Source organism: Ctenopharyngodon idella, chromosome 7 (assembly GCF_019924925.1).
Source record: "Ctenopharyngodon idella isolate HZGC_01 chromosome 7, HZGC01, whole genome shotgun sequence".
Taxonomy (NCBI): Eukaryota; Metazoa; Chordata; class Actinopteri; order Cypriniformes; family Xenocyprididae; genus Ctenopharyngodon; species Ctenopharyngodon idella.
This window is the reverse complement of record NC_067226.1, coordinates 14,188,340-14,207,231: the sequence shown is the minus strand read 5'-3', so window position 1 is coordinate 14,207,231 and position 18,892 is coordinate 14,188,340. Positions and strand designations below refer to the sequence as shown.

At 35.9% G+C, this 18,892-nt stretch overlaps 1 protein-coding gene across 1 annotated transcript in view; it reads left to right on the top strand.

Annotated features, from left to right (window-relative positions):
- Positions 1–889: 889 nt before the first annotated feature.
- malrd1 (MAM and LDL receptor class A domain containing 1) overlaps positions 890–18,892 on the top strand; it is a 33,715-nt gene continuing 15,712 nt past the window's right edge. The window contains exons 1-17 of the mRNA XM_051901396.1: positions 890–1,278; positions 1,955–2,077; positions 3,108–3,196; positions 4,716–4,889; positions 5,216–5,312; positions 6,488–6,610; positions 8,427–8,579; positions 9,110–9,215; positions 9,448–9,815; positions 9,919–10,352; positions 11,959–12,046; positions 12,155–12,334; positions 12,932–13,091; positions 13,229–13,385; positions 13,579–13,689; positions 14,877–15,090; positions 15,608–15,855. Coding sequence (XP_051757356.1) covers positions 1,113–1,278; positions 1,955–2,077; positions 3,108–3,196; positions 4,716–4,889; positions 5,216–5,312; positions 6,488–6,610; positions 8,427–8,579; positions 9,110–9,215; positions 9,448–9,815; positions 9,919–10,352; positions 11,959–12,046; positions 12,155–12,334; positions 12,932–13,091; positions 13,229–13,385; positions 13,579–13,689; positions 14,877–15,090; positions 15,608–15,855 — 2,991 coding nt within the window. The 5' untranslated portion in view covers positions 890–1,112. The remainder of the gene's footprint in view (positions 1,279–1,954; positions 2,078–3,107; positions 3,197–4,715; positions 4,890–5,215; positions 5,313–6,487; positions 6,611–8,426; positions 8,580–9,109; positions 9,216–9,447; positions 9,816–9,918; positions 10,353–11,958; positions 12,047–12,154; positions 12,335–12,931; positions 13,092–13,228; positions 13,386–13,578; positions 13,690–14,876; positions 15,091–15,607; positions 15,856–18,892) is intronic.

The following is an 18,892-nucleotide window of genomic DNA, read 5'->3' as shown; positions in this document are numbered from 1 at the left end:
TGTTACTGTTTTACTGTATTTTTAAACAAATAAATGCAGCCTTGGTGAACATAAAAGACTTCAAAAAACATAAAAACATCTTACCGACCTCTAACGGCAGAGAGTGCTGCTGTAAGTGAGAATGAGATATCATTAATCCCTGAATATCATTCTATTCACCATTACATAAGACATATATCATATGTGTACTACTATAAACCCTAATGAATAAATCAGGGTTAGACAGCTGAGAATAAAAGATGTCTTTATATTTGAGCCGCTAAATTTCAAAGATCATGACTTTACAGAGATCTTGGATTTGCCTTGAAGAGTTGTGAATATAAAAGAAAATAAAAAAAACTTTTTATATATATATATATATATATATATATCTAAAAATTACAAGCAATACAGACTTTGCTGCCGTTTTAAATCCCTAAGTATTTATTCCTCATTCATATCGCTGTGCTCATTTGTGCTTGAAGGTTATTCGGATATTATTATTTCCAACAGAGCTTGTCTTGTAGCACACCTTGTGGATGATTTTGAATTTTAGTCACTGATTCATGAAAAACAAAATTATGGCTGAATGAACATTTGTAAAGCCAGTGCAGGACAGAGGGTGGAACTAATACATGACTGATTACTTTGCCACCTTCTTGCTCATTCAGTCCTGTTTCTTCGAGCTGAAAATTAAGGAAAATTTAAGTAACGACAATTCTTATTAAGTCTTGTTTAAATTGCTTTATATTTCTTAACCAAAATGTGTTTGTTTAACTTAAGCTTGTAACTTGTGTTCTTATTGCACAGAAGATTGTGTCTTAAAATAATAGATTACAGTTTATTGTCACTTTATCTCTAGCCAATTACAAGAAGTTTGACGCACACTTTGCACACACACTGATACATAATGAAAGAAAGCAGGCCTATTGTGTAACAGTCATAAAGTCATTTGAGCTAGGGCTGGTGTGAGCAGATGGTTCTTCTGTGAGACGTGACTGTTGAGGTTATACGCTGTCTCTCTCTGGATTTTAAGGATTTTTTTTTTTTTAAACTGAGGTGTGAGTATCTGCCTGTGTTTTTGCTTACATATAGAGCTGAATGAGCTAGTGAACTGTCTATCAGAGAGCTCAATGAGGGTGTGCGTACAGGCCTCATTTCTGCTCTGTGTCTTGGCGAGTGTATCATCCACTCTATGTCTGCCTGAGCAGTTTTCTTGCGCGAAAGGAGGCTGTGTATCTGAGGAGCATGTATGTGATTTCAGAGAAAACTGTGAAGATGGAAGTGATGAGACTAACTGTATGTATTATTCTTAAACACTTCATATTTTTTCATTTCCACTCTTCAGCTAGTTTTTCGGCTCTGCTACTTGTGTATGTTTTCTGTGCTTACGCAGGCAACTCTTTGACAGCAATGGCCCTTTCTTTTCCCTCTCTGTTGACAATATGGTTTTAAATGCTCCTAAAGGCCTCATGTGTAAATAGTGAGATTTATGGCACACTCATAAAGTGGCACACTGGAAGGTCTACTGATGAGATACAACAGTGCTTTTATAATATTGATTAAATCTCTCTGGGACTTTTACAAGGCAGAACATTACGGAATTGAGGTTGATGTATTAGGGTGGACCCCTATTGCTTTTGTTTTGCACATTCATCCTTTTAATGATGATAAGAAAAGATTATCCATTAGCATTTTCATCATCTTTATAAATTATTTTTGATGTCCAACAGAACATTTATTCTGTATACCTATTATATATTATATTTCCTTATAGTATATCTAATCTCCTCTATTGTACGATAACATATTTTCAGTCAAGCACCTATTAAATGTGTTGTGATGGATTCCATGTTTTCAGTGGTGTCACACATAAACAAAACATAATGTTACAGATTTTAAATGATGAGAAGACACCAGTGTTTGATTTACTACTGTAATGGCCTGATATAGCTGTGAGTTTCCTCTATTGTAGGTTCCCAGTTTGTGAGATGTGACTTTCAGGAAGGTTTCTGTGGTTTTCAACATCATGTTTGGATGAGAGGCTCAGGCTTGAGTCGGCCCAGTACTGAGGCAGACCATAGAGAAAATGTTACTGGTAAGTAAAACAGTTAATCTTATATCTGTATGGATAATACTTAAAAGCCTACTGTATCATATTTGATACATGAATTTCTAAGGCTTCTAAATTATCGACATGATCAAAACTTTGCTCAAAATCCTGTTTCACACAATTTACTGCATTCTTTTTTAGAAAGTATGGTAACACTTTATAATAAGGTTCATTAGTTAAACATTAGTTAATGTATTAACTAACATGAACTAACCATGAGCAATATATTTGTTACTGTATTTACTAATCTTCATTAACATTAGTTAATGAAAATACAGCTGTTCATTGTTTGTTCATGTTAGTTCACAGTGCATTAATTAATGTTAACAAGATTTTAATAATGTATTAGTAAATGTTAAAATTAACATTAACAAAGATTAATAAATGCTGTAGAAGTGCAGTTCATTATTAGTTCATGTTAACTAATGTAGTTAACTAATGAACCTTATTGTAAAGTGTTACTGAAAGTATGATATCATTTTTTATTAGAAAAATGTATTTATCAAGTATGATACAAGAGTCTTTTAAAGAATATTTATATGTACATCTCTCAGTCATCATTGTATTGCATTATATGTTTTTGATCATAAAACAAAGCATTTAAATGTTATATTACTAAGATTTTTTATTGGGAGATATAGTAACAAATTATATTTATATGCATTTTATGTAAGTAGTCTTTTACACTGTTGTGAAAATATAATTGTTTTACATTACAAACTATCACAATTTAATATTTTTGATATATAAATAAAATCTGCTCCAAATTGCATATTTTTCTCAGTTTGGGCCTTAGAATGAAGTTTTTCCTCCTCGAGTGTGAACTTCATGTGATACAAAATCTATATATAATACAAACACATATGCAAACCTTTTTTTTAGATTGTCTTTTATATTTTGTCTAAAGGTTCAAAAAACTGTTCCATTTCAAAAGAAAAATAGATTTGTATTCTATTTCAAATTTATATACTGTATTTTCTGACTTCTCAGGACACTGTTTATTCTTTTTTGTCAGATCATTGCCTCTATATACAATCTGAAAATGGAGAAGGAGTCACTGCTGAAATATACAGTCCTCTTTTCCAGCCTTCACAGACATGCTGGGTACAGAAAAACATTATCACTGTTTCTAACTAAACATCTTTAACATGTTGTATTTCATTCTCTGTTTTTAAATGAATTCATAAATCCTGATGCCATATAAAAAAATAGTAGCTTATTTGCTAAACTACCATCTGCTTTGAGCAAGCTATATATCAAAATGCTAACTTATTGTGTGATATTGCTTTTATACAACTGTTCAATATCAAGAAATGTTGTCAGTTACTTTGTCTGTTTTTGCTCCACTATTGAAAATACAGTAGCAGTTTTAACATTAAGTGACATGGCATCTGACGCACAGAAGCCAATAGCACATGTTGCTTAGTGGCACTTTCGGTCTTCATGTGCCAGTGACATTATCGTGGAACACTGACACTGCCTCGTGAAACATGTCACCGTATGTTGTGGGTCTTGTGACTCCTCCAGTAGTGACCTACACGTGAGCTGAGCAGCTATAGTGACCTAATTCTGACACAAAATCCTAAATAAATAGCCCAATTCACAGATATTTTAAAATGTCAATTAAACGCATATTGTCAGTATGTGGCACATCAGTATTTGAGTGGCATGTGACTCAATGTGCCACTGAATGTTTTGAAATTCCAGTGCTATTGTATGTTGTTTATCACGCAAAGTCACAAACTGCCCATTCTAGGAAAGACACAAAATAAATCTTTCATGGGTCACTACACATTACCAGTCGCATCCGTTACTGTAAACCTTTAATTTTGCATGATGCTGCATGCTCACCGGTAGGTGTCAGTATAAGTAAGTGTAACACTGGCCAGAGAAAGATTCTCATCTATGGCTTTAATATTTAAAAAAGAATTTTATGAAATTATGTAATAAATAAAATCCATTTTTTGTTGTAGGCCTACTAATTCAAATAAATACAAAACGGAAGTAAAGCGGCGGCCCCTCATGGACACTGCCGCACACACATAAACAAAACATAATGTAAAGCCCATGCCTGGTCCTCTCTCGTCTTGCACTGTCATCACTCCTCCTTTTATTTATCCAGATCTCCTTCTGTGAGACTCTTTCCCATGGCTCTCGGCCTCGTCCTGCCCGCCACAAGCAGCATCTTGTTAAATACTTTGCTCAAGCACCCGATTAAGTGTTTGGAGCACTTATCCACTGCCACGGCTACACACTCTTATTGACAGCAGAGAGTTATGCATAGGCTGTCAGAGCCGTGACACAGTGGGTAGTGCATGAACTCATTGTGATCTATGGTTAGATCCACTGCTATTGGATATGGAGTAATTCACTTTGAGCGCTTCTCTGCTTAAATAAAAATAAGACGACATTGAACTTGGCAGGAAGATGGCTTTGAGTATGAAATGCTTTCAGCTTTAATTTTGTCTCATTTGGCCAACCGCTGAATATCTTTAATGTTTATGCTTTAAAGCTCAACATGTGTAATGAAGCAAGCAATGCACCGCTTGAATCCTTTGTTCACATAACATTCTTTTGGGGAATTTACATTTTGTGTCCCTTTGTTGTCTTTTCCTTTGAACAGCTAACTTTCTATCATCATATTGGGGTGCTGACAGGGGCTTTGCAGGTTCTGATCCAATTCAAATCTTCAGGAGAGCTGGAGGAGGTTTGGTTTCAGTCCACTTCCAATCCTTATCCACACACTCTTCCCTGGATGCGAACAGTGGTGGTGTTAAACAGCAGAGAGGAGTTTAAGGTTGGTGTTGATGTACTGAATGAGGGGTTATGTGTGTTTGGGGGAATGGGTTTGAACTCATGAACAAAAAGAAGTAGTGGTTACACTTTATTTTAAGGTGTCCGTGTTACAGTGTAATTATACATTTAAGTATTGAGTGTTATTAATTAACTACATGTACTTACTAAGCTTAAGATTAGGGTGTGGTTCAGGGTTAGTTGCACGTAATTTTGCACAATTTATAGTAATTAATATAGTAACATGTAACAAGGACACAAATAAAGTGTTACAGAAGTATGTATGGTGTATAGTTGAATCAGTAAAACATAACTGCTGTGAATCTACAGGTTGTGATTAGAGGATTGATTTTCAACAGCAGTGACCCATATGAAGTTGTTGCGATTGATGATCTGTCCTTCAGCAGAGAATGTGTGGCAGCCGTAGGTGGGTGAACACTAATATATCTTTTCATTAGTCAAATCCAGTTGCAAATCCAGTTAGGCTGTCTAAATCCAAAAAGCAACTTCACTTCTGAAGTTTAACAGGATTGTTCAACTAAAATTCTGGAATAATTAACTAATACTAATGTCGTTACAAATCTGTATGAGTTTTCTTCTTCAGTGCAACATAAAATAAGATATTTTGAAGAATGTTTCAACTGCTTTTGTCTATACGGTGAAAGTCAATGAAATTTACTTTCATTGTAAGGTAAAAAAAAATAATCTTTTCTGTTCTGGATTGATAGGACATTAGGGTTAGTAAATGATGACAGAATGATTATTTTTGGGTGAACTTTTTCTTTTTAAAATCTTATCTTCTTTATTCAGTAAGTTATCCAGTATCTATGATTGCTCCTCCTTCAGATGTCCATTTTTGAGTCATGATGTTGCTGTTTGTAAAGGCACAAAGAAGTTATGTGATGGCTCTGCTCACTTTTATGTGGTTTCTGAAGGGTGTGAGGTGCAGAGGGCTCAAGAGATGCAGGAATATAAAGCTGTAAATAAGGTCTAATACATTTACAGCCCTTTGCTGGAGGGGGACAATAGTGATAGGCAGAAGGGAACCTCAGCAACTTTCTAATTTACAGTTCAGCCCAAGATAGAAGGACCAAGAGACATCAGTTACATTTAGAGTATATGCAAGTGCCATAATAAAATCCTGGAATGTTTTTTTTTTTTTATCTTCTAAAGATTTTATAGTTCTACATTTAGAGATTTAATCTCTGATTAACTATATTTTATACATTTATCATTAAAAAATGCTTAACTTTTTACGAGAAAACATTAACATGTTTTATTTTCCAACATAAATATAGACCTGCACAGAACCGAACAAGGTTGACTGTATATTTTCTATTAACAAGTGTCCCAAAGGGAGGTTAATATGTTTGGTTGTAAATATGTGTGTGGGTGCGTGGGTGTTACGGTAACACATTATTGTGAATTATTTCAGCAGTACCTTGGACAGTCCAATTAATCATAATAATGTGGCCATGTTCAGATCTACATCACATGACATGGTTAACAAAGGTGATAATGCAGGATGAAGCTCTCAGAAGCTCTCCACTCCATGAGAGACTTATAATATATAAAATATGTTGGCTTTATTGTTTTCTACAGAGACTGACATCAAGGCACCTCTTTCAGCTCACTTTCACTGTGGGGCAAATATCTGTGTGGATGGGGGGAAAGTGTGTGACTTTTATTTAGACTGCCCCAATGGAGAGGACGAGGCCAACTGTTGTAAGTATATAGACTCGAAGATCAAAACAGCTTGAAGCTGACTTGATTCCACTGGAATATGAGCCATGTCACTATTTAAGAAACATCTAATTTGATATCAAACCTCTTGCAGCAACTCATAATGTAATAACTGCACATAATGTAATAAGGATTTCATTATTAATGTAATAAAATGTTCATAATAATTTTCTCAAATTTTAATAAAATCTTGGGCTCATAATGTAATAACGATTTTTCAATGTAATAATGATTTTTTTTACATAATGTAATAGGTTATTATATTACATTATGAAAACACTATAGCAACTTATAATGTCATCACTGTTCATAAGGTAATACCAGCACAATGTATAAGTGAAATGTTTACAATATAATAATTATCTTTCAGTATACTAAATTTGAGCACAAAATGCAATTGATAACAGTTTTATGTAAAAAAAAAATTGTATCATACTGTGTCAACTCTTTAAACAGCATTATGTGAAAATAGAACACTATTCTATTCTGTTCTTCATTGGCTGTTATACTGATGATTTGGCTTATGTATAGAAATAATGTACAATAATAATAATAAAATAACAACATCAATAATAATAATAAAAATAGTATTAGTAGTAATAATAATAGTAAAAATAAGTTTTGGTGTCGAGAATTTTTTTTAATAACTACAAGACATTGTTCCGAAGACATATACCGAGTTTCGTAATGATATGCTTATGCATTCGTAAAGTATAGCATATTATGCCAAAATTCAAAATGACAGATGCCCAAACATGGAAATATTGGATATCGTCTGACTCAGTATGCTGTACCAAATTTAAAGAGACCAATCTCCCAAATTTTTGGTCAAACTGTTCAGAAGTTATAAGCAAAAATAGCCATGTTCAGTAGGTGGCGCTGTGCTGAAATTGTGCATGTACTCTCAAGTCATGTTTGTGATGATACCAAGTTTGGTCTGAAAATATAGCCTCACGTTCATTTTGGTGTGCTCTTTGTCAAATTCGTTCGCACAGATTTTGAGAGCGGTTCAACTAATCATCCTGAATTCCATAATGTTTGTCTGCATGGTCTGAAGATGTTGTGGTTCAGTTTGTTGTAGGTGGAGTCTGAAAAATTAGGTTTTTTCAGAAAATTCAAAATGGCGAATAGTCAAATTTTGTTTCTAGCCTTTACAGTTCAAAAGTTATTAGCGTAAACATTAGTGTAAATTTGGACAGTTGGTGGCACTATTGAGTTAGAGAATCCAAGTTTGCTGTGGTTAATATGTTCTCTATCTGTGTGCCAAATTTCACAACGTTTTACCATACGGTTATATTGGCTGCTATAGACTCGAGCAGAGAAAGAAAAAGAAGAAGAAGAAAACTAATAGATACAATAGCTGCCTTCGCACCTTTGCTGCTTGGCCTTAACAATAATAATTACATAAATAGGTAGTTTAAGACTGGATTTAAATTTTAAAATGCACTGTAAGGTTATACCAATTTTTTATGTTTAAAAGAGCTATTACATTAATGACAAAATGACAATGTTTTTTGTGAGCTTATAATGTAATACATTTCTCATAATGTAAAAACTGTTCTCATTACATTTTGAGAAAATTATTTCATTATGAACATTTTATTACGTAAATAATGCAATACTTATTACATTATGTACAGTTATTACATTATGCTTTGTTTTCACATTATTTACAATAAGCAATTGACAAAGTTTCTACATAGGCATTTGTTAAAAAATCCACACTGCTTTGAAAGGGTGGTTTTATCCTTTCCATTATTATTTCATTATTCCTTCATAATGTTTATTTGACTTTCAGCGGCACAGTGTGATTTCGAGTCTGACTCTTGTGGCTGGTATGAGCTCATCCAGGGTGATGGATTTGAATGGGTAAGAGGCTCAGCTGATGGAGTCTCCACAGAGTATCTAGACCAAACACCACCCCGAGACCACTCGACTAATACAAGTGCAGGTGAAAGCACTCACATAAATACACATGAAATTGCCTTTGTCTCACAGTCGCAAAAGATGCTAAATTGTAGATCTGACCTATAAACTGAATCCACTGATTTTATGTGTACATTTCTTAACATTTCAGTTTCTCCATGAAGAACCTTTACTTTGTTTGCAATAGCACTGAACATCCCATTTTACTGATAATGTTTGTCTACAAATCATCTGGGCGTATACACACTGTGTGTGAATTAGACTAGTTCATTTCAGTTGTAATGTTTAGCAAAAGGTAAAATAGTGCTGCTTTTTAAACTGTGCTCCTGTACATAAATGTGGTCTGCCTCAGGGTGATGTTCAAATTAATGATCGCAAATTCCATTTCCATTGTCTGTTAATATTTATTGTACGCAGCAAAAAACATTCAAAATAACTGAATTCAAATGAATGATTTTTTTTAAATGTCACAATCTACTAATAATTTATGAGCAACATAAAGTATAATATAATATTACAAGTTTGCATTTGAGTCTTTTTTTCTCTCCCTTCAAGGCCACTTCATGTTTATTTTCAAGAAGAGCAGCAGGTTTTCCCAGCAGGCTTTGCTGCGCAGTCCTACTTTCCAGCAAGCAAGTTCAGATTGTGTCATGACCTTCTGGTAAGGGATGAAGAATTTGCTAAGTAACTGAAGGTTTCGATCTTACCTCTTTCTAAGCTTGGTGAAATATATGAATTAAAAATTAATCAAAATAATATTATAATTTAAAAATGTATGTTAATATTTGAAAAAAACGAATCAAAATATTCTTCACTGCTTTACAGTATTTTTTTTTTTTTTTTTACATTAAGTGTTCAAACTTTAATAGTAATGTTGATTGTTTTGCGTACAGGCACTATAATTCTGGCCATTCTGTTGGTGCTGCTGAAATGCATCTGCAGATAGATGGCTTAGACAGCATCACTTTACTTTGGCAAACACTTTACAACCAAGGTAACCAGTGGCACCCGGTAACTGTCCAGATTGGCAGGCAGACCAGGCCTTTCTACATCTCAGTTGCAAAGCTGAGCCTGGCCGTGTATGAGGGAGTCTCTGCCCTAGATGATATTATGTTCCATAACTGCTCATTGCCCGAGGCTGTGGAGATGTGCCCTACTCCGTATCACTTTCACTGCCACCGGAGCAAAGCATGTGTGAACTATTCTCTGATCTGTGACCTGATCGATGACTGTGGAGATGGAACAGACGAGGAAAACTGCTGTCAGTATTAGTGGAGCTTTAAATGGTCATCAAAGCAGTTTATTGTTTGACGTTAGCTCTTTTTGTTCATTCGGTTTACAATGATCTTTTCTTCTCCTATCAGCCCCAGAGCTAATGTGTGACTTTGAGGAAAGCCTGTGTAGCTGGACTCAGGAACATGAGGTGGATATGTTTGATTGGACCCGTATCCAAGGACCCACTCCCACTTTCAACACAGGCCCCTGGAAGGACCACACACATGCCAATGCAGATGGCCACTTCCTCTATATCGAATCTTCACACCCACAGAAGTTCAAAGACACCGCCGTTCTTATTAGTCGGCCTTTTCTTCCAACTCCTCGCCGAAGTCCTGCACCCGAAGAACTGTGCATTTTCAGATTCCACTATCACATGTTTGGGCAGAATGTGTTCCGATTGGCTGTGTATATGCGCACACGTAACAGTGGGCGAGGAAACTTGTTGTGGGTTCGCTATGGCGACCAAGGCAACTTCTGGCACAGGGAGATACTGCCGATCAACAGCGCCCACCACTTTCAGGTGAGCCATTGATCAGAATTACAGGTACTGAAGAGGATGGGTCATATGGGGGTAATGGTGTCCTTGTGTTCTGAATCCTTTGATTGACTGGCTGCTCCAGCTTTAAACGCACTCTATTCCTGCGGATGTGTAATATTAACAATATTAAAAATTCTCGAGGGAATCTAATACTTTTTGCGAGAGAACGCAATGTATTGAAATATAATTTTCCTTCCCATCTCATATTTTTATCGCCATGTCGTCCGTACCAGTCTGCGCATTAGTGGTGGGTAGCGTCTTTCTGCAGGTTACATCAGTATGCCAGTAGGTGGCGGCAATTGAGTCTTTATGAGGGAGTCATTTGATTCATTCACTCTACCGATTCGTTCAAACGTACTGATTCATTCAGGGAAAAAAACGTTAGGGTGTGTTCACACTTGGCGTCTTTTTTGACAAGAAAAAGTTGACAAGGGCGCTTTTTTTAGTGTAAAAAAAAGCTTTTGGTTCCAAATAGCAGCCGAGGGCGTCTTTTGTTGCTGTAACAACAGCTAGCTATAACGGCAAGCGTCGCCTAATCAGCTGGTTACGGTATTGATAACTGTTGCTGAGCAGGTGATAGTTTTGTTAACGACAAGTAGTAGATGATACACTTACCTGAACAACCAATGATTGGATTCCTGCACCCTCTCCATTTTCTCCTTGTTGTTATGGAAACGTCAGATCTCGCTACTCGCTTGTCATTGGTTATAGACCCTTTTCACATTTCCGGGTTTCTCAGAAGCGGAAGTCATCATAGTTGGGTAAAACATGGGGTAAAATTAAAATGAGAGAATACATTAAATATATATTTTTTTGTGTGTTTCCATTTGCTCAAACAAATCCATTTGCTCAAACGTTTTTTTTTTCCTTCTATTTTTTTCAGAAAAGTTGCATTTTTTTTAGCTTGAAAAGACGTTCTGAGCTGCAGAAAAAGATGTCGGCGGTTGAGTGGCGTTTAAAAAAGCGCTCAGGACTTTTTTCAAAACACGATTACTGATTATAATGTAAAACAGACGCTGACAACTTCAAAAAAAAAAGACGCCAAGTGTGAACATAGCCTATGTTGATCGTAGACGCGCTACGGCTGAATTTGTTGTGGCTTTGTTTGGAGACATTTTCGCTGGCGGAGCAAGAATAGACAAAATAAATGGCAATATTGTGTGTAAAATGTAATTTATTCAAAAAATAATATCAACGCAATATCAAATCGAATCATTATTGATTATCCGGAAGAACCGCACATGCTCGTGTAAATGTTAATTATGATGCACCTATTATAAATGTTAAATATAAAATTATATTATGCAGCTGTTCTTAATTTTTACTGATCAGCTTGATCTTAATTTCTTTAACTTGGCAAAGGAAAGTCATCCTGTGGCACATAATAACAATTTCAAAGGTCTACTACGTGATAAGACAAAGCATAACAAACTAATAAGACAAGGCATAACAAAATCATTTTCTTGATATTTCTACAGTTGTCTACTTTTTTTTTTTTTTTTTCCTTTCTTTTTTTTTTTGCCATCAAAACAATGTGCAAGCTGCAAACTAAAGATGGCCTCTTCTGTCTTCATTCTTGCTGCTACAGATTTTAGTGGAGGGGACTGTTGGTGATGACTTCACAGGAGATATTGCCATAGATGATCTGTCTTTCCTTGGCTGTCAGCCATATGAAGGTGGAATAACAATGACTGGATAGTGTTATCATGGATCTATGGTTGCACATTTCATGATTTTAAGGTAAAATACTGTGTTTGTAATTATGTGTGTTTATCCTTGTATAGGTGAACTGCCCTCAAAAGAGCCCAGCACCTCTGCCCCGCTGTTCACCGTGTCAGCACCAGCCACTCACAGCTGCCCCCCTGACCAGTTTGTGTGCTCAACTACAAGAGAGTGTGTGAGCCTCAGTCAAGTGTGCGATTTCACACCCGACTGCTCCGATAGCTCTGATGAAGAGCACTGTGGTAGGCATCTATCTATCTATCTATCTATCTGTCTGTCTGTCTGTCTGTCTGTCAGTTCAAAAGTTTTGGGCCTTTGGGTTCTGAAAGAAATTAACATATTTATCCAGCAAGGATGCAAAAATGATCAAAACTGACATTACAGAGTTTTACTTTGTTACATAAAATTTAAAATAAATGCTGTTTTTTTTTTTAACTTTCGGTAACACTTTATTTTGATGGTCCTCTTTAGACACTCTACTAACTCTAACTTTGCAACTACATGTCAATTAGCAGTCATTAGAGAATTAGTAGACTGTCTGCGTAATATCTGTATTTTGATGCTCCCCAACAGACAATCTACTAACTATAAGTAACTTGCAACTACATCATGTCGACTTTTTCTACTAACCTGAACAGAACACCTAACCCTAACCTAACATTCTACTACAGTCTACTAATAAGTTTCTTATAGTCAGAAGTGTTCAAAAGTGACCATCAAAATAAAGTGTTGGATCAAATGCAGCCTTGGTGAACCTAATGTTTTAAAAACATTAAAAACTTGACTGACCCCAAACTCTGTCCATTCATCCTTCTGATATTACTGCTCTCTGTTCTCAGTAAAGCAGTATTGTGATTTTGAAGGTGACATGCTTTGTGGATGGTATTTAAGTGATCCAGCCACTCCTGTTCCTCCACATGCCTTTCGCTGGCAGACAGGACAAGGGGAGAGTATTCACCACGGAGAACAGAACCACAGACCCGCTAACGACCACACACTGTGAGCAAAGAAAGAGCACCATCATTTGCTGGAATGTGTTTGCGCTTTCATTTATAAATGCATGGTCAGGTTTGCATGTATGTCGGTGTGTTTTAATGCTTTGTGTTTACTCATCTGTACACATGTACTGTTTGCAGTGGTTCTTCACAGGGTTGGTATATATTTGCGGACAGCTCCAATGGAGGATATGGTCACACCACTGATCTCTTGACTGCTCCCATCAAAATAACAGGACCCCAGTGCACTCTGGTGTTCTGGTATCACATGAGTGGCTTCACTGTTGGAACTCTGCAGGTACAATTATCTAGAAATTATGAATATAATTGTTATTCATTTGCTGTCTTGGTAACCCAAGCCTTGAAAACATCAAAACATATTATTAATGTGACAATAAATTTCATGCTTCATTTTGTATAAAATGTTTGTTATGAAGTTTTTTCCAGAGAACAATTTGCAGCTTGTCAAAATCTCAAACTTTTATGTGCAGGTCTTCATCAAATCAGGTACTGTCACACATGAAGTTTGGTCCCAAAATGGTAACCAAGGCAGCAGCTGGAGGCGGGGTGAGGTCTTCATAGGAATCCGTCATAACATCCAGGTCAGTGTTTCTGGAATGAATGAATGAATGAATGAATGATTGGAATAAATGCTTTGAATTTGTCAAAAATAAGTCTTTTAATTTACTGTATTTTTTCTCGTCTGTTCTCTAATTATTAAGAACTGAATTCTTTTACTCAATAAACACAGCACTGAACAATTGATTCAGCATAGATGCATTAAACTGATCAAAGGTGACAGTAAAGACAAATAAAAGAATTATATTTCAAATAAATTGCTGTTTTTGTCAAAGAATCCTGGTTGATGATATAATAAATGTTTCTTGAGCACCAAATCATTATATTAGAATGATTTCTGAAGGATCATGTGACACTGAAGACTGGAGTAATGATGCTGAAAATTCTGCTTTCCCATCACAGGAATAAATTACATTTTAAAATGTATTAAAATAGTTATTTTAATTTGTAATACTATTTCACAATATTACTGTTTGATCAAATAAATGCACTCTTGGTGAGCAAAAGAGGCTTCTTTCAAAAATATTTTTACAAATCTTACCGACCTCAAACTTTTGAACCGTATGTCAACCATGTAAACAAATTTTATATGATCTGTTAAAAAAAGATTCATGAAAATATTTACTTTTTTATAAAGGTGATTGTAGAACTGTGTGTGTTCAGTATTCCTGAAATGTACAGCAAAATGTTAAGTGTCAGGCTGATGTTTGAACTGTTGATGCTTTGACCAGAAATATCATGACCTTTTCTCCATCTGGCCTTTGCATCATTAATATTTATCAACACTGCTTATATATAAACACTCTTACAAATATAGTTCTCCATTGTGCTAGATACTCCATGATACCCTCACTCGTTAGTGCTAAGTGCCCTTTTGCTGTGTACTATCAGGGGCCTTAGTGCCCTTTAACTTATGCAGCAGCTCTCGAGCACTTCCAGTTCAACTCCTTATATATATGTACAGTATACACCATATTGACAGTTTTTCTTGTTGCTTTTCATTTAAGACAGTCAGTTGATTCTGAGTGATGTATACAGTATTACAGCTTTTACATCAGTCTGTTTACCTGACTTATCTCATAGAGTAAATATGAATTTGTGCTTTGTGCATTTGACTATGCAGCCATATGAAAGTATTGTGGAGCATATGAAGTACAATAGTTTACTGCAGTTTAACAACATGTGTATTTTGTTTTTTTAAAATCAATAGGTGGTTCTTCGTGCCAAGCGGGGCATCAGCTACATGGGGGATGTTGTTGTTGATGACGTGGCATTTGTGGACTGTGCCCCTCCAATAACGTCTAATCTTTCTTGTCATAACAACGAGTTCATCTGTGCCAACAGTCACTGTATCTCTAAGGACAACTTGTGTGACTTTATTGATCACTGTGGAGATGGCTCAGATGAGAATCATTACATATGCAGTGAGAAACAAATCTATCATCCTCTTTTCTGTCACCTTTTCCCAGATGTTTTTTTTTTTTTCAACTGTATCTCAGTTGTCAGTCACAGATTTTGTGTATGGAATAACTTTACTTCTGACACACATACTGTATTAAATGTGTTTTGCTTGTGCAATCATGTTTGTTTTAAAGGGATGGATTACCCAAAAATTAAAATATTGTCATAATTTACTTACCTTCATGTCTTTCCAGACCTGTATGGCTTTCTTTGTTCTATAGTATGGAGCACAAAAGAAAGATTTTTTTATTTTTTTTTTTTTTAAATATCTTGGTGTTTTTTTTTTTGTTTGTTTGTTTTTTGGTCCATATAAAGGACTGTTGTTGTTTGGACACCAACATTCTTCAAAATATTTTCTTTTGTGTCCTGCAGAAGAAGGTCAGTCCTACGGGTTTGGAATGACATGAGGGTGAGTGAATGATGACAATTTTCATTTTCACAATCCAGTATTAATAACAGTATTAATATTTTCTTTTCCAGAGGGATTCAGTGGTCGCTGCAATTTTGAATTTGACCTTTGCTTATGGAGACAGAGCCAAGATGATGACTTTGATTGGTTGATAAAACCAGGAAATATGCACACTCATGGGACTGGACCACCCACTGATCACACCCTCCGTAACCCATCAGGCCACTACTTATATCTAGAAGGATCCTTCCCACAGTCAACTGGACATACTGCCCAAATCCTTGGACCTCTTTTCCATCACCGCAGCAAAGAATGCAAAGTGAGTGCTCACTGGTGTTTTTATGTGATTAATTCAATGTAGTCCAAGATCAGTTTGTACTTGCATTACATTAAGAACAATTGCAATGGAAACAATCAGCAAAGCAAAAAAGCAGTATACGTGAGTGATAGTTGTGACACTTCCATAGACTTCCCCTTGTGACCGGTGGTTAGATGCCTTCTGGTTTTTCTTGTCTCTTTTATATGTTCCTGCTTCCTTTTTTTCATGGAAAACTGATATTCTTGCATAAGATCAGCATCTCTGAGATGTGTGGGGAAGATGTTGACATAGACTTCTGAAAACCATTTGCAGAAGTTAACAGTTGCTAGTTTCCCATTTTCAAAAATGTTTTTGGAAATGTGTTATTTAAACAAACTTATCTGACTGCGTTCCATCCCAATAAATGGCTTAGAAAGAAAAGTAGGTAACACTTTAGTATAGGGAACACATATAATCTATTAACTACAACTTTTCCCTCAATAAACTCCTAATTTACTGGTTATTAATAGTTAGTAAGGTAGTTGTTAAGTTTAGGTATTGGGTAGGATTAAGAATGTAGAATAAGGTCATGCACAATAAGGCATTAATATGTGCTTTATAAGTACTAAGAAATATACAATATTCTAGTAATATGCATGCTAATAAGCAACTAGTTAAAAGACCCTAAAATAAAGTGTTACCGAAAAGTAATGTATTGAAATTGGTATAGATTATTTTGTTAGAGTGAAGTTGTCATTTTGTTTTTATGGCACAATTAACTCTTTTATCTAAAAAAACAAAGGTAAATTTGATCTTGTGTTTACATATGGGTTCTCTAGAACTCTTTTTTTTTTTTCCCCTGCTTTTTTCTTTTAATGTTCTGTAATATTGCTCCTTCAAAACCGGTATACACACAATTAAAGGTAGAAGGATCCATCACAATTTCTGTAACTTCCCTGCCATCAACTTCATAAATCAGGGAGCGCCTCATGAAACCTCTCAAAATATATTTGCTGATCATCTACCAAAAAGCTTTACTTCTACAGTCTTTTTATGCCTTCCTACTACAAACACAACTGAGAACAGCAGCAAGGTGGCTTCACAGCCCTGGACAATTCAGAGGAAATTCTTTGAATAATAGGTGTGATATATTAAAGAAGGTTTGATATATTGATATTTTCAATTAGATCATTTGCACAATGATGATATTTAAGTACAGTAACTAATTACATTTACTCACATACTTTACAAGACTGGGAATTAAGTATCTTTTTAAGCTACTTTATAGTTTTACTGAGTATCAAAGATATTAGCAACTTTTACTATCTACTTAATTTTTTGAATAAGTATATGTATTCTCTACTCCAATACATTTGTGATGAGATGCAACCACTCTACATTTTGCATGGCACCTAACTATTTCTGCAGCAGTTTATTTATGCTACAAAAGAAGTGATATCGCCATCTACAGGGCATTGAAAGTACTATATCTTGTGTGTTTTGCCTTTACAAAGGCTACTTCACACGAATGTGAGTGTATTAGCTGGTAGTTGCTGAGTCGCAGGTTTTTCATATATGAAATGAGGACATGACTGCAGCCGGTGATGAGGCCAAAACCAGCACATCCAGTGCAAGTAGACTTTGACTATTTAATTGTACTTAACATTATTTTATCTGTTTTATTGAGACCTTTTGGAAGGATATTGATTATTCCCTTTTTGAGCATTTGAGATTAACTGTCACTTGAGTGTTTGTAGACGTTTAGAGGCTGTTTTTGTCGACCTTGATTTATTGCACTTTTGAGATGTTTATTTTCTAAAATCAAAATAAAACTAAACGTCATTGCTCTCCTCACAAATCTCTTGGGTGTTGAGGACTAGAGCATCTTTGGCTGTTTGAAGGACCATCACCTTCAACTCAACCTTGCGAAGACAGAACTGTTTGTGGTCCAACCCAGCACTTCATCATAACTTCTCTAAACAGCTAGGTTCATCAACCATAACTCCTTCTAGGACAGCCAGGAACCTTGGAGTTGTGATTGATGATCAGTTAAGCTTCACAGACCATATTACTACAACGGCCCAGTCCTACAGATTTGCTTTATACAACATGAGGAAGATTAGACCCTTCCTGTCAGAGCAGGCCACACAACTCCTAGTCCAAGCTCTTGTACAATAGTCCAGTCTCCTGACTGGACTATTGTAATGCTTTCTTAGCGGGCCTTCCAGCATGTACTATCAAGCCTCGTCAACTGATCCAGAATGCTGCGACAAGAGTGGTCTTCAATGAGCCGAAGAGAACGCACATCACACCTCTCTTCATCAGTTTGCACTGGCTGCCGATAGCCGCTCGCATCAAATTCAAGGCACTGATGTTTGCCTACAAGACAACCACTGGCTCTGCACCAAAGCACCTAAACTCGCTAGTTCAGACTTATGCGCCCTCCAGAAGCTTGCGTTCTGCAAGTGAACGACGCATCGTGGTACCATCCCTACTTAAATGTCTTAATTGAACTAAGGGTCTAATCTTGGCTTAATCTAAGCCTCGTCTGTGAAACCAGGCCTAAGACTTTTACTCAAGTTGTATTGGATTTGGTGAACTTGTAATGGAGTCATTTACACTGTAAGATATCTGTAACTTTACTCAAGTATGGTTTTTAGGTACTCTTTGCACCTTAATTAATTCCTTAATTTTGAGAATGTTTAATTCCCCTGCAATGTTGGATCCATAGATTGGAATATAATGGGAGGAAGTGAATGTCAGGATTTGTCTCTGTTACAATGAAACACATAACCCTGTCACTGAGCCAGCCGGCAGCACTCCATCATCCTGTCAAACACACACACACACAGTGTCTGTGAGAAAGAGGAGCTTCTTTCAAAGCTCACATCGGTTTATGTGTGAAGACAATCATGTTCTTGGATCTCCTCTAACTTGACAGACTGTGTTCATTCTTTTTAGAGGTGTGTATGTGTGTGTGAGGTAATTAGACCACAGAGGCTCATTTTCCCATTGTCCTCCCATTCAGCTTCCATCAATCAATCACAAGAAGCAGCTG